At 42.8% G+C, this 27,447-nt stretch overlaps 1 protein-coding gene across 2 annotated transcripts in view; it reads right to left on the reverse strand.

Annotated features, from left to right (window-relative positions):
• The window catches only part of KCNH8 (potassium voltage-gated channel subfamily H member 8), a 492,266-nt gene that overhangs the window by 81,347 nt on the left and 383,472 nt on the right, over positions 1-27,447 (reverse strand). For both annotated transcript variants that reach the window (XM_086367258.1, XM_086368133.1), the window contains exons 9-11: positions 15,376-15,575; positions 14,267-14,516; positions 7,310-7,524 (exon numbers count right to left, since the gene is read on the reverse strand). In XM_086367258.1, the coding sequence (XP_086223384.1) occupies positions 7,310-7,524; positions 14,267-14,516; positions 15,376-15,575 (665 nt within the window). The remainder of the gene's footprint in view (positions 1-7,309; positions 7,525-14,266; positions 14,517-15,375; positions 15,576-27,447) is intronic.

Below are 27,447 nucleotides of genomic sequence, written 5' to 3' on the forward strand. Positions count from 1 at the left end.
ATATAGGACAAATTCACATAACTCAATATCAGCCCCCAAACACCCCAATTAAGAAACGGGCAGAAGGCGTAAAGTAGCTCTCCACAGAAGACGCGCAGAAGGCCAACAGGCACCTGAGAAGGTGCTCAAGTAACTCACTGGGGTAATGAGCCGCCAGCCCACACCTCTAAGAATGCCTGTCATTAAAGGAGACAACAAACGGCAGGTGTTGGCGAGGCTGTGGCGGAGAGGAGCCCTCGGTGCTGCTGGCGGAAATTAAATGTAAATACGGCCGCTAAAGAAAACGGTGTGGAAGCTCCTCAAAACACGTAGAATAGAAATACGTGTGTGGCTCAGTTGTGCATGATCCGACAATTCTGAGTATTTATCTGAAGAAGATGAAAACACCGGTATGGAAAGATACATGCACCCCTGTAATCACTGCAGCGCAGCTTACTACAACCAAGACACGGAAGCAGCCTCCGCGTCCACCGACATGTGAACGGATGAAGAAGGCGTGGCGGGCTGCGCGGTGGAGCGTACTCAGCCAGAAAAATGATAAAACCCTAGCACTTGCGCAGCACGGTGAACCTGCAGAGTATTTCGCTATGTGAAATAAGTCAGGCAGGAAAACACGCTCCGTTTGAGTCTTACAGGTAGAACCTAAACGACAATACAAAAAAACAAAACGGAATAAAACAGAAACACACCGGTGGTTGCCAGAGGGGAGAGGGTTTGGGTCTGGGTGGGGAGTAAAGTAGGTGAGAGGGGCTGAGAGGGAAACACTTCTGGCTACGTGAAAAATAAAAAACAAAACCAAACTTCTGGCCCCCAAATCAATAAGTCGCAGGGATATATCATTATACTTATGGACTTACAGCCAATAATATTGTAACAGCTTTGTACGGTACTGGATGGTTTACTGTAGTGAGCATTTCATAAGGTCTAAAAATATTGAATCACTATGTTGCACATCTTAATTTAATATTGTTTGTTAATTATAAGTCAATTTAAAGAAAAAGAATAGATGCAGGGAGAACCATTACATCACTTTTCTTTGGTCATGGTCAGGGAGAAACGTCTCAGCATGTAACTCCCCTCTATACACCGCCTACAGGGGGTGAGAGCAAGTTGACTCTTCGTTAGTATGAAACTTTACATTTAATTATGTTTAACATACAGGTGTTATCTAATGCATGTGACCACTCTGGGAAGCTTTCCATTAATTGTGTCTATACATGTGCTTGTTTCACTCAGGAGTCAGGATTATGGGGTGTGCGGTTTTGTAGCTACACCGTTGATGCCTGGGGCTTGGTGTGTAGAGAGTGTGTTGCTCAGGGGGTTGGAGTGTTGTGATGAATCAACCCACCATAAACTACCCACGTAGCATCGAAGATGTCAAAATTGGAGGAGAACTGCTGAAAGTGGCTGCTCCTCCAGGCTCCCTTGTCTCTGTTCAGGAATCTTCTCTAAACTTCGGGGTAACCTCTTGTGCTGTCATGGAGGTGGCACTTCCAGGACCTTCACCCAGAGGCCGCTGACCCTCAGGATCCTAGGGAACTCTCTCTCCTGTTACTAGAGAGAGGGAAAGACTGAAGGAGGAGACTTTATTTTTTATGCTGATCAGATTATATGAAATAATGGAAAACTGAGGGAGAAAGTGGAGTACCCAACACACTTAAAATGTAATAAGCTTCCCGTCAAAGAAATGGTCAGAAGGCCTAAATAAACACGTCTCCAAACAAGACACACCGATGGCCAGTACGCACACAAAAAGAGTCTCAATATCACTGATTATTAGAGAAATGCAAATCAAAACTACAATGAGGTGTCATCTCACAGCAATCAGAATGACCATCATGAAAAAACTGCAGTCGATAAGTGGTAAAGAGGGTGTGGAGAAAAGGGAGCCCGCCTACACTGCTGGTGTGGCTGTGACTGGGTGCAGCCACTATAGCGAAGAGAAAGAAGTCTCCTTAAAAGCTAAACAGAGTCACCGTAAGATCCAGCAACCCCCCTCCTCAGCATGGATCTGGAAAAGATGAAACTCTAACTCAAAAAGATACATGCACCTCAGCGTTCACAGCAGCACCATTTACAACAGCCAAGATTCGGGAGCAACCCAAATGTCCATCAACAGAGGAATGGATACAAAAGATGTGGTGCATATACACAACGGAATACTACTCAGCCACAAAAATGAGTAAAGTAACGCCATTCGCAGCAACATGGATGAACCTGGAGGTTATCCTATGACATTGCTTACGTGTGCAATCTAAGAAAATGAACGTGTTTACAAAACAGAAACACACACAGAGACAGAAACCACACTAGGGCGACCAAGGGGAAGGTGGGGAGGGCTAAGTTAGGAGTCTGGGATCAACAAACACACTGTACCAGGTGTAAACTCAATCAACAGCAAGGCCCTGTTGCAGAGCCAGGGGCCACACTCAGTGTCACATGGTGCCCTACGCTGGAAAAGAGCCCGAAAAAGAACATGTGCATATGTGAGACTGAATCACAGCTATACTGGGATTGTTGTACGTCTGAAACATTGTAAGTCAGCTATAATTCAGTTACTGCTGCTGCTAAGTCGCTTCAGTCGTGTCCGACTCTGTGCAACCCCACAGACAGCAGCCTACCAGGCTCCCCCGTCCCTGGGATTCTCCAGGCAAGAACACTGCAGTGGGTTGCCATTTCCTTCTCCCATGCATGAAAGTGAAAAGTGAAAGTGAAAAGCTCAGTCGTGTCCAACTCTTAGCGACCTCATGGACTGCAGCCTACCAGGCTCCTCCGCCCATGTGATTTTCCAGGCAAGAGTACTAGAGTGGGTTGCCAGTGCCTTCTCCGATACTTCAATTAAAAAAATGGCAAGAAATTTCAGGACCTCCCTGGCAATCCAGTGGTTAGGAATCCATGCTTCCACTGCATGGGTTTGATCCCTGGTTAGAGAACTAAGATCCCTGTATGCCATGCAGCACAGCCAAAAAAAATTAAAAAAAAAAAAAGAGTTTCATCGAGTAACCCGTGGTAAGGTAAAACAGGCACTGGCGTTTGCTGCTCCACAGCCACACCCGCAGGTCAGAGTCCGTGACGTTCACACCCAGAAGGTGTCTACATGCGACCGTGTCAATGTCTGATCTTCCGTGTGTTAACACTACTAACTTTGGAAAGCTTATTTTAGATACTCTTCAGTCATTAGTTATCTCAAAATTCTAACGTTAAGGCAAACTAAATTTCACAACCACCAACCGATGAGTCTGTGCGAAAACCAGTTTTACAGGGTTTACCATGAGAAGCTGTGAAGCAGATTTCTCATAATCTCCACAGACAGAAACAGCTGAATTAATCTATGTCAGTATTGGGGTCATCAGGAGATACAAATAAGGGCAAACATATAAAATACACCGAGTGCATAAAATGAGTAATTATCATGAGGTCGGTACTAGCTTGCCTTTTCACAAACTCAGAACACATTTTATACATTTTAATTAATTGGATGAGCTGCCATTCTAAAGTTACACGGTTTATCAGAGTTCTAGATTCACAGCTCACTGTGACATGCATATCTTTCGACTATCTCTTAAAACACTTTGTTTTTATTTCAAAACGGGTTGATGATCACTCCACTCTTTATCCAGATTGGTAATGCTCTCTGTCACCTGATACTTTATAAGCACTTGTGAGAGAAGGTACATCCAGAAGGCAAGATTAGAAAGACACAAACCAATCAGAGAGAGAGTTAAATCCTACCAGACACAGTGGGGAACCTGGGGATGCAGGCAGAGGATGAAGACAGGAGAGGAGGGGAAAGCAGAAATGAAGGGCTGACCGGTGTGGCAGACGGGCCACAGGAGCTTTAAGAGCGAGGACAGAGCGAAGTTATGTCTGCACTGTTTGCATTCCCATGATGCAAGTGTTCCTCCTAGAATCCCTAGACCAAACTTTCACAAAGGATTCAACCCACCGGAAACTCTGTGTGATTGGGTATTTTTGCCCTTGTGGGTGTGGAAATTAAGGAGAGGGGCTGGGTCCACCTTGGTCTGACACCAGAGCAGTTGCAGCCATGATCACAGGTAATCGTCAGAATAGAAGCCCCACACCCCGCCAAAGTCAAAGTATCCTTAGAAATAGCACAAGATTCTATACATATGCATCAGTGGGAAAGAGACAGAGGGAGGGGATAAATGTTTACATACAGCAGAAACTAATAAAACATTGAAAAGCAATTATACCCCAATTAAAAAAATAGCACAAGACTATTTTTAGTCTATTAGACTATTTTTAGACTATTTTTAATCTCCCCAGGATTATAAAATTATTGGTAAGTATGGTCCAAATTTACCTAGCCTTTAGAAGGCATAGCAACCCAGGATCTCGGCTGTCACTGAGTCATGTGGGACTCGTTGCGACTCCATGGACTGTAGCCTGCCAGGCTCCTCTTCCATGGATTTCCCAGGCAGGAACACTGGAGTGGGCTGCCATGCCCTCCTCCAGGGGAGCTTCCCAACCCACAGACAGAACCCAGGTCTCCTGTGTTGCAGATGGTCTCCTGCATTGCAGGTGGATTCTTTACCAACTGAGCTACCAGAATCTTGAATATAGTGTAAATGTAAATTCTGAGTGATACAAGATGAGGAACTATAAAAAATAAAGATTTCAGAGCTCCAGTTCCCATTTACCCTTAAAAATGTGGCTCAGAGGGGTCCTCTGTATAGAAGCATAAGATTTTGTTTCAGCCATAGTGAAATAGCTAATATTGAACTAAAAATAATTAAAAAGCTGGACAAAACACATGAAAATAACTGTTTAAAAGCAATGGAGAACAACCGACTCAGGTCAGACTTGAAGGGCTATGACCCCTGAGAAAATGGAAGTCCATCAGTATATAGGCCAGAATCCACTTTGGGGAGCCTTTCCCCTCTCCAGGGGCACTTCCCACCCCAGGGATCAAACCCAGGTCTCCCACATTGCAGGCGGATTCTTTACCAGCCAAGCCACCAGGGAAGCCCCGAGGGTCACGTTTATCTAAGCGTTTTTCTGAGGGAATCTATTGCCACTGTGGGGTGGCAGAGAGTAGGAGAGAGAGGAGCAGTCTTCCTGGAGAAGAGCAATCCATGTGTCCCCAAACTCCCAGGATCTGAGGAGTGAATCCCAGGGAGGAGGCCCCCAGGGGTCAGCCAGCTCCTCACTTAGGGGCACAGGGCAGTCTCCAAGGAGCCCGGGGATTCGGTTCCCTCGTGATGCTCGGGGAGGCTCAGGCTGCAGGAAAGGCATGTCAAATAGGAGAAGCTTTGGGCAACACCCAGGGATTTTAGCAGAGATTCTGAAACATGTCTTAGGGGTGAGAGCTGTACCACCAGGGGCGGGGCAAAACTGAAGCAGATCAACCTAACAAAGCCTAGGAGGAACTGTAGGCAGGGTGAAAGCGATTTGTTGGGTGCTCTGCCTGTCCCAGGAAAACATAACCCTATTAGAAGGAAAATAATACGAACGCTTTTTTCAAGAATGGCTCAGGTGGTAAAGAGTCTGCCTGCAGTGTGGGAGACCCGGGTTCGATTCCTGGGTCAGGAAGATCCCCTGGAGAAGAAAATGGCAACCCGCTCCCGTATTCTTGCCTGGAAAATCCCATGGATGGAGGAGCCTGGCGGGCTACAGTCCATGGGGTTGCAAAGAGTCGGACACGACTGAGCAACTTCACTTTTTTCATAAACAACATCTACATTGAAGCAAAGTCATGATATGTGTTTGAAAAATAGTAGAGGAAGGAAAGTGACCTCAAAAACCAAAAAACAACCCCTCCCCCCAAAAGTAACAGATAAAGAAAAGAGTCTCATTGGCCTTTCAGACACTGGAGGCTTAAAATCACTGTGATGAATGTTTCAGCAAAGACAAAAGGAGAATTAAAAACTGGATTAAAGGTAAGACTCTAAAAGTAATTGAATGAAATCTTGGGGTTGAGAGCCAATATTTTCCATTTGTCCATGTTGAGGACATGTTGGCTCTCTCTTTGCTAGTGGTAAAGAACCTGACTGCCAGTGCAGGAGACGTGGGTTCAATCTCTGGGTCGGGAAGATCCCCTGGAAGAGGATATATATATGTGGGTTGCCATATAACCCATGGCAACCCACTCCAGTATCCTTGCCTGGAAACTTCCATGGCCAGAGGAGCTGTGTGTGTGATCACACATGTTACTTAACCATTCTGCATCTGTTTTCTGTCCTGTGAAACCTGACACTTAGCTTCAACAGAGGCTTTTGGCACTGAATAAAACGTTTTACACTGACAGAGTCCTTAACACAAAAAGTTTCGAAATAAATATTTCCACCTCCTTTGCCGTTTGCCTCCATCCATGGAGAGATGCATGCATTCAAAACTGGTAATCCTGAGCTTCAGAAGGGGGCACCACCTGTGTTCTGTCTGTCATTTGATGTCCTCAACCAAGAGGAAGTCAAACAACTTGGATTCCTTCTTTACCGACAGTTTGGAGAATGCTGATGACGATGTCCCCACAATGTGGGTTAGTCAAAACAAGAGCCTCACTTCTTAAACCCTTAAGGGAAAAAATCGAGACTAGCAAGTCTCTGGGGCAGAGCTCAAGGCAGCAGATGAAGGCGTCTGCTGATAGAGAGCGATATGCATACACACTCTGGCCTGCCTTCCAACAATCATTCCTATTAAGTCATTTGTCTCTCTGACACATTTAATGAAGTCATGTTCACGAGCAGCTTAATCACAGGACACAGTTTGGTACATATTTTGACAGGAAAGCTGTTTGTATAAACTGAAACATGTAGCAAATATATAATTTCATAAAATGCCCATTATGCTTCCAGGGTGACAATCTTTGGTTTGAATCCTTTCATACCTATTTACTCATTTTAAGACAGACTGTTTTGAGTCATGGTTAACAAATAAAAAGATGGTCTTAAGCAAAACGACGTCAAGCCAGTGGTGTAGGGAATACACCCGCGTGTAGCAAACTCTGAACCATACGCCCTATCCGGAAATCCTTAAGTTCCGGAGGAATCACACCTCTCTAGCTAAATATTATATGCCCCGACATTCATCCTGGTTATAAGCAAATGAAAATAAACAAGAAAAAAATTAAGAGAACTCCTCCATAAATCCTACTTTTCTAAAATATTGATAACATGCTCCCGGTTTGACTCCTGGCTAATTACCTAATTGCTCAATTAGTGACTGAACAGTCCCACCTTATCTGCTCAGAGATTTTTTGAAGTGAGGTCAGAACATGTTCTTTGCTGTTATAAATGATCTCCAGGCCCTGTGTGTTTGGATCTCAGCAGTAATTAGAAGGGAGACTTACATCACTCTCGTGACCTTCTCGAAGGTTGTATGTGAGGTCATGCTGAATGTCTTCCACAAATTTGTGAGCATATTCTGGGTATAGGTCCAGAACTTCAAAGAGTCCTTTGAGGATGATACACTGGAGATCACAGTAGGTTAGCGCCTTCACATCCGCGTTGGTCTTGATCACTCGGTCCTTAATTGATAGATTGGCTCCAATTAAATCCCCTTTCCCTTGAAACAGTGAGAAAAGAGACACGTCGCTTGAAAGACGTCATTTGATTTACAGGCTTCATTTCTCTGAAATTACGCTCAAAGAGAAGAGCAACCTTTATCTGGGGCAGGGTTTCTCAGCCTGGGCAGGGTTGAGATTTGGGGCCCCATCATTCTGTGCTGGTGCGGGGAGCATTGGGTACAGGATGGAATGTTTAGTGCATCTCACATCACCCACCCCCAGAGATAACAACCCCAAATATCTGCAGACATTGCCAAACGTCCCTTGGCAATCTGAACCACACCCAGTCGAGAACACTCATCTTGAGGATAAAGCCTAGGAGACTGGGAGTTAGAAATTGTAGGTCACACATGGGCTCACGTCGGTCCCCCCAAGGATTTGGTAAATGACTTTAGACAAAACAGTTGATGTTTTTGGTTACAGCTGCTTTAACTATTCAAAGGAAATAATAACGGTTCAGTTTTTCTGAGTAAAAATACTTTGGGATCTTGAAGAGGTATATTAATAATGTCGATTCTAGTACTTCGGACAATAATGTAAGCATCACCATCTGCTTTCTAATACACTCAAGTTGTTCTATTTATCTCTGAACACGTCTGCAAGACAGGGGGCGGTGTGAAGGAGGAGCGTCAAGAGGCAAAGGCAACCTGGGCACCGTGGACAGTGAATCTACTGCACAAAATGCAAAACACGGGGCATAGTTTTAATGCTCCGTGACCGTGTGAAAATCCCGTTTTCTCCAGCAAAAAAAGAAAGTGAATAAATTAAAACTATGAGCCCTTCCCCTGCGGGGAGAAGGGTCTGACACTAGTCTGTTCACACTCTCTCTCACTCCAGCACCTCTGATATTTGTCTGTAACACCTCTGCCCATCGGTCTTAAACTGGGAACCAGCTTACCTCCTTGAGTTTGCTGATTAGATAATATCGGGCAATTTCTCTGAATCTTTAAAATCTTGAACTTGATTTGAATCAGTCTAACCTAGCAGGAAGGTGAGCATAATCGTAAGTGCTGGCAAAAGCTGATTACAGCGTCAGTTTTATTTTAGACAGAGCCATTAATGCACTCAGCGTCCATGTGAGAAATCAGAAAGAAAATCCATTCAGTTCTCAGACAAACTCAGGTTAAAAGCTGAGGTAATATGACCAAGTTCACAAAGAACACTGGCCTTGGACTCAAGACTGCAACTCAGGAGTTTCTGCTTTATCTTTGTCCTCAAACATCATCATGCCTGCGCTTTACTTTTTTCCAAATGGTCACTTTGTTCCATTTTGTAGAGAACCAACAACCAACATTTTGCCAGCCAAAACCCACCAAGCAAATACTGTCTTTGGAATGTTGTAGAACAAACTGTCCCAACCATTCTTCATTCAATTAATTTTTAAACTTCTAAATGTTTATTTTTTTATTTCACGCAGAATTTCTGGAAGCAGTTTCTGGCATGCAGCAGGCTTCAATAAAAGTCTGTTTTATTGAACTTGACAGTAAAAAGAGATGCGCCAACTTATCCATGAATATCTGAGACATTCATAAGTATTTGTGGCAGACCAAAAACTCAAATTATTGAATTATTTCTAGGTATTATCTTTTTAAAACCTTGAAATTGAGCCTATTTGGCAGAAGAAAAAAGACTAAACTCTACATTTATAGACACTAAGAGAATAAATAGCCACGTGGTGCTGAGGAATTTATTGTCACCAACACTAACTTGGCGATTTCTTTTTCTTGCATGTTTTGTTAGAAATCTAAATTGCTGCTCAAAAATTCAAAGCTGGGTACTGGGGTAAAATGTAAACACAGCCAGGTTGGACTGAGTATAGCAAATGCTCAAGCTTCGTATGCTGTGCTGCTCAGTCACTCCAGCTCACGACCAGCTCCGTGTGACCCCATGGACTGCAGCCCCCCAGGCTCCTCAGTGCACGGGACTCTCCAGGCAAGAAGGCTGGAGTGGGTTGCCGTGCCCTCCTCTGGGGATCTTCCCCACCCAGGGATCAAATCCAGGCCTCCTGCACTGCAGACAGATTCTTTACTGCTGAGCCTCTGGGGAAGCCCCGAGTTTTGTACACCTGAGGAGAATTTACCTTGACGCACCAAGCTGCCACGGTGAGAACTCACATTTTCTACTTGTGTTTGGAAAAACTTTAGGGTCACCCTACTCTCGTACCTTGAATGGCCACAGAATGGTGATTTCAGCCACAAAGGCCCCAGCATCTTGCTGACTTGGCATTCTAGAATTCTGGTTTTTTATTTATTCAGTGAATATTTATAGATCACTGACGTGTGTGCCAGGCCTTGTGTGGAGCCTAATTTTCACCCTCACTAATTTTACAACTTTGTGGATTACTCACTTATCTGGATTTAGAGCCTAGATCTGAGTTTCTTAATTACTCTGGGTTTTAGTATCCTTATTTCTAAAAGAAGGGAAGGTTTTTGTGTTTCCTTACAGTCTCTGTTGGGGCTTCCCTGGTGACTCAGCTGGTAAAGAATCCGCCTGCAATGCAGGAGACCCCAGTTTGATTCCTGGGTTGGGAAGATCTCCTGGAGAAGAGATAGGCTACCCACTCCAGTATTCTTGGGCTTCCCTGGTGGCTCAGCTGGTAAAGAATCTGCCTGTAATGCGGGAGACCTGGGTTTGATCCCTGGGTTGGGAAGATCCCCTGAGTGGGACATGGCAACCCACTCCAGTGTTCTTGCCTAGGGAATCCTCATGGACAGTGGAGCCTGGTGGGCTGCAGTCCATGGGGTCGCAAAGAGTCAGACTCGACTGAGTGACTAAGCCCAGCACAGCAGCACAGTCTCTATTACTCAGAATTCTGTTTCTGATATTTACTCATCAGTTATCTTTCCATTGGGGGGAAAAAAGTTGATGGGAGGCATCTGCAAACCTTCCTGGTTAGAGCCATAACTTATGTTTAATCATAATTAGGCAGACTAATGCCATCTGTGAGCAGTGCATTTACTGGAGCTTTGTTGTCTTCTTTTAAATCACAGTGAAGACCTTGGTGGGAAAACAGTTACTGGGACATGAAATGAAGGTGCACAGGCAAACAAATTCTATCCCTGTGACAAATCCCTGCCTCTCTGTCAACTGCATCGGATTAAGAAATGCCTTCAAGAATTGACTGGACAATGGAATTGCTTGAATAAATTTTGGCTTGACAGGTGCTTGGTGATAGGTTTCCCTTACGATATTATGTATTAATTCATTTTGCTGGCAGAGTGAACATGTATTAAATAGCTATATTTAAGCAATGTGCTAAAGTTTATCAGAGTCAATATTGATTTATATTGGCGGATAAGATGATATTACCATAGGGAAAGTAAAATAGTTGATCTCCATTGAGATAATGTTAACCACAGAGAGAAAATGTTAATAATTTATTCTATTTGCTTGGGCTTGGTCCCAATACCACATAGGCATGTTTAGAAGGGCCACATGCATTTAAATCACTTTTGAGAGGTACAGGGTACCAGCAAAGATGTGAAATGTTAAATTTGGGAAGCTCAAGTTATGAAGGAAATCAGGGCCAGGGCACAAGCCAATGGCTTAATCTTTTAGCTGTTAGTATGGGCCACCAGGATTCCCCGGTGGCTCAGACGGTAAAGAGTCCGCCTGCAATGCAGGAGACCTGAGTTCGATCCCTGGGTGGGAGAAGGAAATGGCAAGCTATTCTGGTATTCTTGCCCGGAAAATCCCATGGATGGAGGAGCCTGTCAGGTTACAGTCCACGGGGTCACAAAGAGTTGGACACAACTGAGCAACTTCACTTTCACTTTCTTTCAGAAGCTTTTTTTGAAAGAAGAAAATCTGACGGAATCATGTATTAGAAACAATAGTATTTACATAGAAGCTGTGAAATTTGTACCTACTGTGATGTAATGTCAGGGATAATGCTCTCATATTCCATTCCTGGAGCTGTTGCTAGTTAACAAATTTAAACATTCACTACAATTATGGAAAAACCCATAATATATACATCTGAAAATGCTGGATCAATTTACTTATATGTATATCAAACCCTAAGTTGCTAGGAAAATAACTAAACCCTGTTATTTTTATTTTGATTAATTATAGTTGTTTTACACTTGTGCTAGTTTCAGGGACGGTAGAACGAATCAGTCATACGTGTTCGTATATCCACTCGTTTGGATTTCCTTCCCGTGTGCGTCGCTGCAGAGCACTGAACAGGCTCCCGAGCTGCACAGCGGGTCCTCGTCAGTGTCTGCTTTATACTCGGCAGTGTTCATGTCACTCTCAGGCTCCCGACTCACCCCGCCTTCCCTTTTCGCCCGGTAACAGTACGTTTGTTTTCTACGTAGGTGTCTCTGTTTTGTAAATAAGGTCATCTGTACCAGTTTTTTTTTTTTTTTATTTAAGATTCCACATATAAACGATATCCTATGATATTTATTTCTTTGACTCATTTCACTCAGTATGACAAACTCTGAGTCCGTCCGTGTTGATGCAAACGGCACTAAATGCCCTTTGAAAAGCAGACTGTGTTGACAGGCAGGCCACAAAACCCACAGCGGTGCTGAGGAAACCCACAGAAAAATACTTTATGCTTGGAGCGAGGTTTTCGGAGCAAATTTTCAAAGGATCCTCACTTTTAATTTTGAATAAAAAATGACTGAATGACTGGTTTTTAACTTCACTGAGTTGATAAATGGGCAGGGAAGAGTGTTCAATTCTCCTCTTGAAAAACACACGTATATAGAATCTCACCCTCACGCTGATAACAAGCTGGCCACACTGAGGCCAGCTTGTTGCTATTTTATTTAGTCACCCTTCCATGCCTTTCTATCAAGGAGAAAACCATGGACTCCCCAGCAGTCCAGTGGTTGAGGCTCCACCCTGCACGGCAGCAGGTGCCAATTCCATCCCTGGTCAGGGAGTGAAGATCCCACATGCCTTGTGGCCAAAAAGCCAAAACATGAAACAGAAGCAATATTGTAACAAATTCAATAAAGATTTTTTTTTAATGGTGCAAATCATAAAAAAAAAAGGAGAAAAATATAGGGGTGAATCAAGAGTTGGATCCAAACTTTGGAAGGCAAGCCCCAGCTCTCCTCTGATGAAGAGCTCAACGGAGTCACCAGGAAGCACATCGGTGTTTCTCCCCCAGCTGCCTCCGTCTCTGCACCTCTAACCGGGCTCATCACAGCGACCTGACAGGGCTGCAAGACTGGAGCTGGATAGTGGACACGTAACACTCCGCTCACGTCAGGGGAGCAATCAGTATTCTCTTCCAAAATAGAACCCATCCTGAAGCTTATAGTGAAAGTCGACTGACTGCATACTTACAACGGTCATATAGACTAAAGGCATTGTTTAAGACATAGAGAACAGGCTTCTGGACATGGGGAGAGGGGAGAGGGTGAGATGTATGGAGAGAGTAACATGGAAACTTACAACACCATATGTAAAACAGATAGCCAGCGGGAATTTGCTGTACAGCTCAGGAAACTCAAACAGGGGCTCTGTATCAACCTAGAGGGGTGGGATGGGGAGGGAGGTGAGAGAGGGGTTCAAGAGGGAGGGGATATATGTATACCTGTGGCTGATTCATGCTGAGGTTTGACAGAAAACAACAAAATTCTGTAAAGCAATTAGCTTTCAATTAAAAGATAAATTAATTTTTAAAAAGGCATTGTTGAGAGGGATAAAGTGAGCTGGATAGAGCGTCTGAAGACCTACGTTAGCTTTGACCTTGGGAAAAAAAATACCTCTCATCTGTCTCTTTGTGTGAGGAAAACTTAACAAAGGTCCCACATGTGAAAATATTTTGTAAAGGGCTAAGATGTCCACAGAATTAGGTTCTTGAAAATGGAAATTAAAAAAATTTAAAATGCTGCATTAGCCACTTTTAATTAACATAAGTTCTAAACACTGGTGTTCTGCACTGGCGTTCAAAATATATTGTGTACCTGTTTACCTGATTCATTCATAGGCCTTCAAGAAATATGAGTTGAAAAAATAAACAAATGAAAATGATTTTTAAAAGAGGTACACATAAAACTGTATCACTAGATAGGAGCTTTTCTACATCAACCCTGCATGTCATCTGCTGTTAGCTGACCTTTGCATTTCAATAAACACTGATTTCGTCTTAATAGTTGGAGTCAACTTTGTGATACAGAATCTTCCCAAATTGTCCTGTGAGTTTAAGGGAGGAAAATTAGCCAATCATCACCTTGACAGTATCACATTAATGACTGCTACGAGAGTTTATTCTCAATATGCATTCATTTTTGTGCTCTTTGTAGCACAGAAAAAACAATTTTCAATGTTCTTCTCTGAATGGATTCTCCACAAAAATGCAGAAACATTCTTAAAACAGGAGCTATTTCACCAAGAGGGAGTGGACGTCATCATTCATAACCTGGCTTTAGGGATCAAACAGAACTTTGATCAAACAGATCAAACAGAAGTGTTCATTCTCTTGCCATGTTATTGGGAGAAATTAAGCTAACTATTATTTACTCACTAGTAAAATAGGGACAATATTTATTAAAAGTGGCTCTTTAGTAAAAGTCAAAACAGGTGTTGCATATAACAGCACAGTGCAAACTCAGTATATGGCATAACAGCAGCAGTAATAACTTGCAGATTAAACTCATATCCTGAATCAACATACTCTTCCCTCGTTTTCCTTCTCTCAGTCACAAGTTCTCCCCCCTTTTCATCTCCTTAATTCATGCTTCAGAGTAGAATTTCATGGAGCTTTTCAACAAGACCTACCGAGGATGGCCAGCACTGTGCTGTCTTTAAGAACCTCCATGGAGCCCGAGCACACGAAGTAGATGGCCTGCAAAGCGTCCCCCTGGCGCAGCAGGTACTCCCCAGGGGCGCAGAAGGAGGTTTTGATGTGCAGAGACAGAGACCGCAGGCAGCCCCGGCTGGCGCACTCGAACAGGGACAGCTGCAAGATCTCCTTGTTCAGGTGCATGGTGATGTCGGAGCGGAGCTCGTCTGGGAAGTCCTTCAAAAGCTGCCAGAGAAGATGAAAGAAGGAACCAAGCTGGGGAGCAGTCCTGTGTCGCTGACCGACTGTAGGACCACAGGGACCTTTCCCCACTGTTTGACCAGTCAGAGGACGAAGAGGAAGCTACTTGTACGAATAATCCCGGATTTCTGTGACTGTGACCCCGGCCGTGTGCTCCTGAATCATCAGCTATTAATAAGTCTGGAGAAAGACAATCAATTAATAAAAGACTCTAGAATGAAACATATTGTTCCTTGTGGCCTGCTTCTCACAAAGACACTTGACTCGGGACAGAAGATTTGGAGTTTAGGCCCTCTAGAGTTTCCTTGGCTGTCCTGATCATCTGAAGAGAGGAAAAACCAAACAAGCACTTAAAAATATCAATGGCCGGCTTTGTTGGCAGGTTGATGGGATGGCTGCTTGGCTTACAGGATACTGACAGTGGCGGTCCAGGGTGTTTCTGGAAGCCCAAACATAACATGTTTGCAGAAAAGTGCATTTTTTTTCTTTGTTGGATCTAAAGGTAAACTTCAGCTTGATTAACCTAATAGCCCATGATTATACCATTCAACTGTCGTAACAATTGGTTCCTTCAAAGAGGGTCATCTCACATGAAAATATGTCTGCCTGACCGACCGAAGTAGCAAGCTACTGTGAAACACTGGCCAGTCCACAGTGACATCGTGGAAACGTAAGCAAGACCAGACAAAAGAACCCCTGCAGGGGTCATGAGAGGCTAAACGCAAAGAGATAAAGAAGTTGGTAGGTGTGTGCTTCACTTCTTAGACCTGCACTAAAGCGCTTGCTTTTACCTTAGAATACATGCTTTCTGCCTGAAAACGTCAACAGGAGAAATTCACATTACCTCATTGGAATCTATTCCATTGTTGACTGACCAGGTTGTCTGGAAATACTCCAGCATCCTCTGCTTGAGCTGCTGGGGCAGGTGATGGACACGGATGAAGTCCTTCAGATCCTTGGTTCTGGTGTGATAGAGGGACCACCTGGAGTACATCCTCTGGATGATCGCTGTCACGTTTCCGAACACCAGGGCGTGCATCAAGGCTGAGGAGACAACGCCACACGTCACGGGGGCGGGGGGGCCTCGTCACCTACAAACCTGCAGGCTATAGATCCGGATCAGTGGAGCACGCCTGCGTGGTCACTGTTTCACAGCTACTTTTCCAAGTGAAAATCATGGGATTTTATTAAGATAAAGGCTGTAACTTGAAGCCGATTTAGCTAGATAAGGTATCTATATTTTATAATGAGCTTGCTTTTCAGCACATTGACTCTTTGTATGCTTGATATCATATTCCTTGACTAGCCAATTTTCGAAGAGACAAGAAACTATGATTTAAAATATTTTAATCTATGAGCAAAGGGTACTTCAAGCTTTGTCTGCTCATATGTGGTGAAGAGGAGAGACTTGTTTATAAAATGGATTCTAGCGCAGCATGCAGGTATCATGACTTCCCTGACACAGTAAGTTAACTGAGATAGTTAACCCATTTACTGGTTACACTTAGTACACTGAATGGAATATCACTTCTCCTTCTTAAATATCTTGTAATTTACTTAATTAACTTCATGAATCATGATTCACATTGAATAAATTATTTTAAAAGGATGTCAGTGATCTTAGATGCTGATAATAATAGAATTAATTTAAATACATATATATTTTTTCTTTTTGGCCTCACCACACAGCTTATGGGATCTGAGTTCCCCCTTCCAGGGACTGAAGCTGTGCCCCCTGCAGGGGAAGCACAGATTAACCACTGGACTCCAGGGAAGTCCCAGGAGAAGTTATTATTGAAAGAAACCCGGACAATAGTAGTTACTCAGCAAATATTAGCCAGGTAAATTAATTAACCCACCCTAATGACCATGTTTCTACCTATATTAGAAGACTATCGACAAGCCTTCATTCAGCCATAAACGTGTCTGACCCTATATACACAGCTCTGAGAGGTGAGGGAGTGCCACACGCTGAGAGCGCCCCACACTCTGAGAGTGTATTACACGCCGAGAGTGTATACACGCCCAGTCAGACGATGGCACCGCTGTTCTGACACAGGTGTTTTGCTGCAGCCACTGTGCCACAGGATGCATCCCGATTTAGTCATTTCGATTCCATGTGGCTTGATCAGAATAAAAATATCTTTTGAAAAACACTCAATAATATGAAAACAGACCCCCTTTGACCCACACTTAATCTGTTGGCTACCATTCCGGTTATGACAACAACTTTTATTTTGTACTCTATTCAACATCTGTATTATTCTAACAGCTGGGTATAGTTGGGTAGAGTTGCGTGTGTGCTAAGTTGCTTTAGCTGCATCTGACTCTGTGTGACCTTATGGACTGTATCCCACCAGGCTCCTCTGTCCACGGGATTCTCCAGGCAAGAATACTGGAGTGGGTTGCCATGCCCTCCTTCAGAGGATCTTCCAGACCCAGGGATCGAACTCACGCCTCTCATGTCTCCTGCAGTGGCAGGCCAGTTCTTTTCCACTAGCAGCTACTGGGAAGCCCATAGTTATGTAGGTACGATGAAACTGTTTTAATAATTTTATAGAATAAGCTATCAAGTTAGGGCCTTATAGTTTTATTACAATAACAATTACATTTCAAAAGTAAGTCTATAAAAAAAAAAACTGGGTTAACCTTTATGAGAATATTAGTCTCTTCCCCAAAGCCATCATTTGAAATTAGTTTTAGGATATTAAATGTGACACATTTATATTAATAAAGACTCCAAAAAAGATGTTAGAAATGTAATTGAGGATTTCCTAGACAATCTGAATCCCAGCTCTTTAGTTGCTTTAATTTTAAGAGCGATAGATACTAGAAATTTTGAGACCATTCAAGGAGCAAAGAATCAACAGAGAAAACCAGGAGCTGTGCGTCGAGCCCTTGCTGCCCTTCTGAGAAGAGCCAGATGGTCCATGTGGCTCTTGGGAATGGGAATGGGAATATGTGACTCCCATTTTGATGAGGTTTCTTGGTCAGATAGTATTTTTTTTTTTTTAAACTGGTGTACACTTGCTTTATAAGGTTGCATTAGTTTCTACTGTACAGCAAAGCAAATCAGCTATATGTGCACATCTCTCTCCTCTTTTTTGTATTTCCTTCCCATTTAGGTCACCACCGAGCATTGAGCAGAGTCTCCTGGGCTACAGTTTCTTAGGAGTTATCTGTTTTATGCATAGCAGTGTATATACGTCAATCCCAACCTCTCAATTCATCCCCCACCCCGGGGTCCATACATTTGTTCTCTGTGTGTCTCTATTTGTGCTTTGCAAACATAGGTTCATTAGGACCTAATGTTTCTAGAGTCCACATGTATGCATTAATATATGGTATTTGTTTTTCTCTTTCTGACTCACTTTATCTCTGCCTCCTCGCTGAGACTTTCCCTCCGTAAAGCACCAACAGAGTGTAATGAGAGATCAGGCTTTGTTGACCAGAATTCCAGAGTGGATGGGGCCTGGGAATGGGATTTGTCTTACAGAAGAAGTAGAGTGTGCAGACGGACTCAACTTCCCAGGAGCTGCACGCTCTGGGGCGGGATCAGGAATCTCAAAGTCAGAAAAGACGTGAGGATTTGGCCCTAAACAGTAGCTGTTGGTCTAACAGTGGGAATGGCCAAGTGACACCACCAGGAGGGAGCCCCGAGAAGGCCTGGGACCCACCTGGGTTTGTAGACCTGGGAGAAAGAATGAGGTGTGCCCACGTTTGTGGGCAGATCAACTCTCTGTTCAGATTTCAGCATCAATCCCTGTGGGATTGGCCAGGAGGTAAGACACTCAGGGAAGGGAGCAGCTTCCCACTCCAGTATTCTTGCCTGGAGAATCCCGTGGACAGAGGAGCCTGGTGGGCTCCGGTCTGTGGGGTCACAAAGAGTCAGATGTGACTGAGCAGTTAAGCACACAAGAAGCTCAGGGGTTGGGAGAAATCACTAACTTCAGCAGGTTTTAGTTAAAAAAAAAAAAAGACTAAAAATGTCTATTTTGTCTGTTAAGACCTGTCAAAACATTTCTGTGCCAAAATCCCAATTTCTAAGGAATTATGTTAAAGATTTCTTAGCATCAAAATCGATAAATTAGTGCAAATGTGTCAACCTGTTATTATATCCATCCTTCTGAATATTTCAAGATAGCCCCAACTCGAATTCTTTCTTGCCCCTACATTTATCAGAAATTAACCTCTGTCATACTAACTTCCAGCTAATCTAACACTGGACTTAAAACTTTTTATCAGGTTAAACATTACCATTTCTCTATGGAAAATATGGCCACCATGCTAATAAAGTCAACCCATATTAACAAGAAAGGTCTCAATATTTTGAAGAAGTTACTAGAATAGAGTTAAACTTAAGGTCTATATACAGGAGGCAATATAATGTTGCAGAGGAAATATGGACTTTGGAATCAGACCCCACTGGATTTAAATCCTGGTTATACCACCTTCTAATTTTGTAAATCAGACAAGATATATAATTCCCTTGCATGGTTTCTTTATATGTAAAATGGGCATAATTGTACCTTATTGACAGGATTATTCCTATCAATAAGGATTTAAAGTGTTAACATATGTTTTTAAAAAGTGCCTGATGTGTGTGAAAAACAGTGGGTGCTCAAATTTATGTTAAATTTTCCATCAAAGTAAAAAGTGCTATGCATTTTCAGGTTGCTCAGTGGTATACAACTGTGGGGAGAAACCCAGATTTAAGGTTTTCCAGCAACCTGTCAAATAATTAAGAATGGTGGTTTGTGTAAATAACTTCTTGATGGAAGAAATTCAAGAAATATTTAAGAAACGCCTGCCACATGCCAGCATGCATAGGTGTATATTCTTTCTAAATGTTCAAAGATGAAATGTCTCTCAAAGGATTAAAACTATTCCAAGAAAAACACATATTGCTTAATAACTAAATGTTGAATGGTTATTTGTAGGTCATAAAGAGAGGTCCATTCTGATGCTTAAATATTTTATTTGCAAGAGGAGATCTCTGTTTATGATAAACACTCAGCAAAGGAAAGAACTGATTTTGCTCCAAGTCCAAGGAGTTAAACATCGATTTCAGGCCGTGTTAATACATTTATGTGACTTCGCTGATGTCCCAGATGGTAAAGCGTCTGACTACGATGCAGGAGAGCCAGGTTCAATCCCTGGGTTGGGCTCAGTGTTTGGAAGCCCCACCATCTGTCAAAGTATGTAGTAATAGTCTTTTATGGCAATTAAACTGAGTATGGAGGACAATTTTATTTCATTTATTAATACTACTTTCCTTATTATGTGTGTGATTTTAACTTTGCTTTGCTTAATTATAATGGGTGTAAAGCACTTAAAGTAAGAGAAGTAATACGTTCAGATCATTTAGCATCCTAATTGTACATTATCAATAAAATGAATTACTGGATTAACTGTAGTATTCACAAGTGTTGTTGGAAAGTAACTAGTGTATGTCTGAGTCATCATAATTTCAAAGTCTCATTTTAGCACAGGAAGTGAATAAGTAAAAGTCACTCAGTCGTGTACGACTCTTTGTGACCCCATGGACTATACAGCCCATGGGATTCTCCAGGCAGGAACACTGGAGTGGGTAGCCTTTCCCTTCTCCAGGGGATCTTCCCAACCCAGGGATCGAACCCAGGTCTCCCACATGGCAGGCGGATTCTTCACCAGCTGAGCCACAGGGAGCCCAGTGTATGTCTGAGTCATCATAATTTCAAAGCCTCATTTTAGCATAGGAAAATACTTCTGATTTAAGTAGTTAAAAAATAAAACCTAGCTCTCCTAGTCTCTCAGTTTCCAAAGCTATTCCTTCTCTGCCCTGCGTGATCATTTTCACCCTGGTGAAGTGTGTGTGCAACTGTCAGGCCAGATCACTCCATCTGCTATCAAACTTTGACAGAAGAACTTCTATATCCAGGTCAGTCTGGAAATTATCCTTTGCTTTTCCTTTTATTCCCAGCAAATTTGATGTGTATAATTCTTAAAGTAGCATGCTAGGCCTGCTGCTGAGTGTGTGGGAGGCTCTTTTGCATTGTGTAGGAGTTTTGTATAGAACATATTTTGTAAAATACCATCATAATATCAGGTCTTTGGAGGACATTCAACAATCGGGATCCGAGAAGAAAATAAACAGACCTCGAGTGAAAATGCGTTCTTACAGGCTGCCCGGCTTTCTCTTTCCTTTTTTATCTTTCCTTTCCCTTTCCCCTTTCTTCCCCGCCCCCTCCTCTCCCCCTCCTCTCTCTTCGTTTCTGTCCACCATTTCTCTTTCTGGATTTGGAGCAACCTTGCTATCCTGAGATACAACATCAATTCTGGTTCCTTTAGTCAACTACTTTGGAGTGAGTCCACAGTGGAACTAGGCTCTCCTGGTCATAAGCAGACTAGAGTTCAGGCTCTGGGGTATTTCAGCTGCCCTGCTCCTCCCTCTTGCCTACTTATTGCCCTGGAATTTTCCAGTCCTTGCTATAAGTACACGGCTTGTGGGCGGCAGTTGGCGGAGAAATCAGAAAGTGAGATCAACTTTCTAAATGATGAACTGAAATGGCAGTGTAAAGGTACCTTAAAAACAGCAAACTTCTGGGTCTAATAAAACCACATCAGGGTAGTAAATATAGGCTAAGAGGACCCAAGAACGCCTTGGCTGTTGAGTTTAACTCCACATTTTCCATGACAACGATGCCATATTTGAACTAGACATGTTCTTAGTGAGGAGTCCTCTTTATTAGGAAGCTTTGTCTAACCTCCAAGGCTGAGCTAATGGTCCCAATACTTGTGGCTCACTCACTAGGGTACCGTTAAGTCGCCACTAATAAGCAGAAGAAATTTAAAAGACACGGCAAAATGTTCTCAAGATATTCTGTTTGGTGACAAAAATGATATGTGAAATTGATATAAATCTTTCAGAAAATAGGGATGCAAATGTATAAAAAGACTATAAAGAATATCTTTTTGGAGGCGGGATTATATGTACTTTTACTTTTTATGTGGATTTTTCTGGTGCTTTCGAAATGTGCATTATGAAGCTAAAATGGAAAAATAAAGAACATTATCTGCCTAAGTACCTATTTCCATTACTCCACTGTGAACTCCTCGAAGGAAAGCATCCTATTTTAGTCATCTTTGTTTCCCCAGCATCTAGCACAGTGCCTAGAATAACTTTAGTGTGTCATAAATATTTATGGAACTGAAATGAACCTCTGGCACTTTGATACTTTCTTTAAAAAGTTTTATAATCCCACCAAAGTAGCTGAGAAAATTTATGAACGGTTTGGTCCCAAGCCTGTCCCAACATCCTGATCCCAATCCCCAAAGGCAGTCTTTCCAAATTGCTTCTTTTAGGTCTTGTAATCATCATGCATATTGTAGATCACGCCGTTTTACCTCCACTGGTTGACTTATCATATTAAGATAAAACCTAAAAAGCAACTTGACATGAAAGGTCACTGCTGTCAGCTCACCACTATCCCCTTTCTCATCCCACACTAGATAGTCACATTATCATTTTTAGGTCATCTATTATACTTTTACAGGATAAAATTAATACCAAAGACCCACATTGAGGAAATCACACACATGCTAAACGCAGAGCTCACTGAGATTTCTCAGAGTGAACAGACCTATGGGATCCCCTCAGATAAACAGATGGTGTATTATCAGCATTCCAGACTCCCTGAAGTTCGTCTTATAATCACTAATCAGCACCCTCACCAAGGTAACCACGGTTATAAATCACACTGCAATCAATAAGTTTCGCCTCCTATTTAGCTTTCCTTAAGCAAAGTCCTACCATAACCACTGATCTCTGTCTGTTTGCTCTGGTCAGCATGAGTTTATAAGGTTTATCCCTGTGGTCACGTGACATAGCAGTCCATTCATTCTCATCATGGTACGGTACTCTCCTGAACAATCATTTCACAATTTACATACTTATTCTCCTATTAATGAACATTTCCACTTTGCAATTTTTTGAGTAATGCTTCTATATGTATGTCTATGATGTGTCTACATATGGTTTTCTGCTGGATATACCTTCACAAATGGAATTGTTTAGCCCCAGAAAATAGGCATGTTCAGACTTGGCAAATGCTGACGACTCCTGTACAAACTGACCCACTTTAGAGGAGAAGTCAAGATGCTCCATATCCTCTCAAACTCTTAGGGTGGTCAGTGCTTTCAAGTACACCACTCTGGTGAATGTAAATGCGATCTAATTTTGATCTTAATTTGTATATCCTAGAAGAATGAAGCTGGTCAACTTTTTTGTATGTTTATTGTTTATTCTGGCATGGAAATCTATGTTTCAAGCGCTTAAAAATCTTTAACACGTTTTTTAGTTGTCTAATCTTATTGATTTGTAAGAGTTCTTTATATATAATACATGAGTCTTTCGTCAGATACATGTTTGTTTTTGCAAATAACTTCTATCCTGTGGTTTGCCTCTTCACATTCTAAATAATATCTTTTGATAATTAGAAAAGGCTTCCCTTGTGGCTCAGCTGGTAAAGAATCTGCTTGCAATGTGGGAGACCTGGCTTTGATCCCTGGATTGGGAAGATCCCATGGAGAAGGGAAAGGCTACCCACTCCAGTATTCCGGCCTGGAGAATTTCATGGACTGTATAGTCCATACCATCACAAAGAGTAGGACATGACTGAGAGACTTTCACTTGATAAATAGAAGCCCTGAAATTCAATTTATCACATTTACTCTTGTGGATATGGCTTTTTGTGTCATGCTTAAGAAATTTTGAATGTGAAGTCAAGTGGGCCTTAGAAAGCGTCATGATGAACAAAGCTAGTGGAGGTGATGGAATTCCAGTTGAGCTATTCCAAATCCTGAAAGATGATGCTGTGAAAGTGCTGCATTCAATATGCCAGCTAATTGGGAAAACTCAGCAGTGGCCACAGGACTGGAAAAGGTCAGTTTTCATTCTAATCCCAAAGAAAGGCAATGCCAAAGAATGCTCAAACTACCACACAATTGCACTCATCTCACACGCTAGTAAAGTAATGCTCAAAATTCTCCAAGCCAGGCTTCAGCAATATGTGAACCGTGAACTTCCTGATGTTCAAGCTGGTTTTAGAAAAGGCAGAGGAACCAGAGATCAAATTGCCAACATCCGCTGGATCATGGAAAAAGCAAGAGAGTTCCAGAAAAGCATCTATTTCTGCTTTATTGACTATGCCAAAGCCTTTGACTGTGTGGATCACAATAAACTGTGGGAAATTCTGAAAGAGATGGGAATACCAGACCACCTGATCTGCCTCTTGAGAAATTTGTATGCAGGTCAGGAAGCAACAGTTAGAACTGGACATGGAAGAATAGACTGGTTCCAAATAGGAAAAGGAGTACGTCAAGGCTGTATATTGTCACCCTGCTTATTTAACTTATATGCAGAGTACATCATGAGAAACGCTGGGCTGGAAGAAACACAAGCTGGAATCAAGATTGCCAGGAGAAATATCAATAACCTCAGATGTGCAGATGACACCACCCTTATGGCAGAAAGTGAACAGGAACTAAAAAGCCTCTTGATGAAAGTGAAAGAGGGGAGTGAAAAAGTTGGCTTAAAGCTCAACATTCAGAAAACGAAGGTCATGGCATCTGGTCCCACCACTTCATGGGAAATAGATAGGGAAACAGTGGAAACAGTGTCAGACTTTATTTTTCTGGGCTCCAAAATCACTACAGATGGTGACTGCAGTCATGAAATTAAAAAACACTTACTCCTTGGAAGGAAAGTTATGACCAACCTAGATAGCATATTCAAAAGCAGAGACATTACTTTGCCAACAAAGGTCTGTCTAGTCAAAGCTATGGTTTTTCCTGTGGTCATGTATGGATGTGAGAGTTGGACTGTGAAGAAAGCTGAGCGCCGAAGAATTGATGCTTTTGAATTGTGGTGTTGGAGAAGACTCTTGAGAGTCCCTTGGACTGCAAGGAGATCCAACCAGTCCATTCTGAAGGAGATCAGCCCTGGGATTTCTTTGGAAGGAATGATGCTAAAGCTGAAACTCCAGTACTTTGGCCACCTCATGTGAAGAGTTGACTCATTGGAAAAGACTCTGATGCTGGGAGGGATTGGGGGCAAGAGGAGAAGGGGACGACAGAGGATGAGATGGCTGGATGGCATCACTGACTCATTGGATGTGAATCTCAGTGAACTCCAGGAGTTGGTGATTGACAGGGAGGCCTGGTGTGCTGCAATTCATGGGGTCTCAGAGAGTCGGACTCGACTGAGTGACTGATCTGATCTGATAAGAAATCTCTGCCAAACCCAAGGTCATGAAAATATTCTCCTATGCTATCTTTTGGAAATCAATTGCCCAAGGAGACACATGACAAAGCAAAAGCACAAGGGAAGCCCCTTTATTGAGAAAGGGTGCCCATCTGGAGAGCAGCAGGGTCTTTAACATCTGAGATCAGGGAGGGAGCTGAGAGGAGCTACCCCATGCCGGAGGTCAGGGGCAGCAGCCAAGAGGAGCACCCCAGGTCCAAGGAGTGGCTGCTGCAGGAGCAGGAGAGCCGAGAGGAGCTACTCCACGTTTAAGGTCAGGAGAGGTGACCTCATTCAAGGTAAGGAGCAGCAGCTGCGCTTTGCTGGAGCAGCCGTGAAGAGATACCCCACATCCAAGGTAAGAGATACCCCACGTCCAAGGTAAGAGAAACCCAAGTAAGATGGTAGGTGTTGCGAGAGGGCATCAGAGGGCAGACACACTGAAACCATAATTACAGAAAACTAGCCAATCTGATCACACAGACCACAGCCTTGTCTAACTCAATGAAACTAAGCCATGCCATGTGGGGCCACCCAAGATGGTCAGGTCTTGGTGGAGAGGTCTGACAGAATGTGGTCCACTGGAGAAGGGAATGGCAAACCACTTCAGTATTCTTGCCTTAACAGTATGAAAAGGCAAAATGATAGGACACTGAAAGAGGAACTCCCCAGGTCAGTAGGTGCCCAATATGTTACAGGAGATCAGTAGAGAAATGACTCCAGAAAGAATGAAGGGATGGAGCCAAAGCAAAAACAATACCCAGTTGTGGATGGGACTGGTGATAGAAGCAACATCCGATGCTCTAAAGAGCAATATTGCATAGGAACCTGGAATGTCAGGTCCATGAATCAAGGCAAATTGGAAGTGGTCAAACAGGAGATGGCAAGAGTGAACGTTGACATTCTAGGAATCAGCGAACTAAAATGGACTGGAATGGGTGAATTTAACTCAGATGACCATTATATCTACTACTGCGGGCAGGAATCCCTTAGAAGAAATGGAGTAGCCATCATGGTCAACAAAAGAGTCCGAAATGCAGTACTTGGATGCAATCTCAAAAACGACAGAATGATCTCTGTTTGTTTTCAAGGCAAACCATTCAATATCATGGTGATCCAAGCCTCTGCCCCAATGAGTAACGCTGAAGAAGCTGAAGTTGAACAGTTCTATGAAGACCTACAAGACCTTTTAGAAATAACACCCCAAAAAGATGCCCTTTTCATTATAGGGGACTGGAATGCAAAAGTAGGAAGTCAAGAAACACCTGGAGTAACAGGCAAATTTGGCCTTGAAGTATGGAATGAAGCAGGGCAAAGGCTAATGGAGTTTTGCCAAGAGAATGCACTGGTCACAGCAAACACCCTCTTCCCACAACACAAGAGAAGACTCTACACATGGACATCACCAGATGGTCAACACTGAAATCAGACTGATTTTATTCTTTGCAGCCAAAGATGGAGAAGCTCTATACAGTCAGCAAAAATAAGACTGGGAGCTGACTGTGGCTCAGATCGTGAACTCCTTATTGCCAAATTCAGGCTTAAATTGAAGAAAGTAGGGAAAACCACTAGACCATTCAGGTATGACCTAAATCAAATTCCTTATGGTTATACAGTGGAAGTGAGAAATAGATTTAAGGGACTAGATCTGATAGATAGAGTCCCTGATGAACTATGGACGGAGGTTCATGACATTATACAGGAGACAGGGATCAAGACCATCCCCATGGAAAAGAAATGCAAAAGAGCAAAATGGCTGTCTGGGGAGGTCTTACAAATAGCTGTGAAAAGAAGAGAAGTGAAAAGCAAAGGAGAAAAGGAAAGATATAAGCATCTGAATGCAGAGTTCCAAAGAATAGCAAGGAGAGATAAGAGCCTTCCTCAGCGATCAATGCAAAGAAATAGAGGAAAACAACAGAATGAGAAAGACTAGAGATCTCTTCAAGAAAATTAGAGATACCAAGGGAAGATTTCATGGAAAGATGGGCTCGATAAAGGACAGAAATGGTATGGACCTAACAGAAGCACAAAATATTATGAAGAGGTGGCAGGAATACACAGAAAAACTGTACAAAAAAGATCTTCATGACCCAGATAATCACGATGGTGTGATCACTCACCTAGAGCCAGACATCCTGGAATGTGAAGTCAAGTGGGCCTTAGAAAGCATCACTACGAACAAAGCTAGTGGAGGTGATGGAATTCAGTTGAGCTCTTTCAAATCTTGAAAGATGATGTTGTGAAAGTGCTACACTCAATATGCCAGCAAATTTGGAAAACTCAGCAGTGGCCACAGGACTGGAAAAGGTCAGTTTTCATTCCAATCCCAAAGAAAGGCAATGCCAAAGAATGCTCAAACTACTGCACAACTGCACTCATCTCACACGCTAGTAAAGTAATGCTCAAAATTCTCCAAGCCAGGCTTCAGCAATATGTGAACCGTGAACTTCCAGATGTTCAAGCTGGTTTTAGAAAAGGCAGAGGAACCAGAGATCAAATTGCCAACATCTGCTGGATCATGGAAAAAGCAAGAGAGTTCCAGAAAAGCATCTATTTCTGCTTTATTGACTATGCCAAAGCCTTTGACTGTGTGGATCACAATAAACTGTGGGAAATTCTGAAAGAGATGGGAAT

Source organism: Bos grunniens, chromosome 1 (assembly GCF_055505025.1).
Source record: "Bos grunniens cultivar Pamir isolate PY7600 chromosome 1, Bosgru_T2T1.0, whole genome shotgun sequence".
NCBI lineage: Eukaryota > Metazoa > Chordata > Mammalia > Artiodactyla > Bovidae > Bos > Bos grunniens.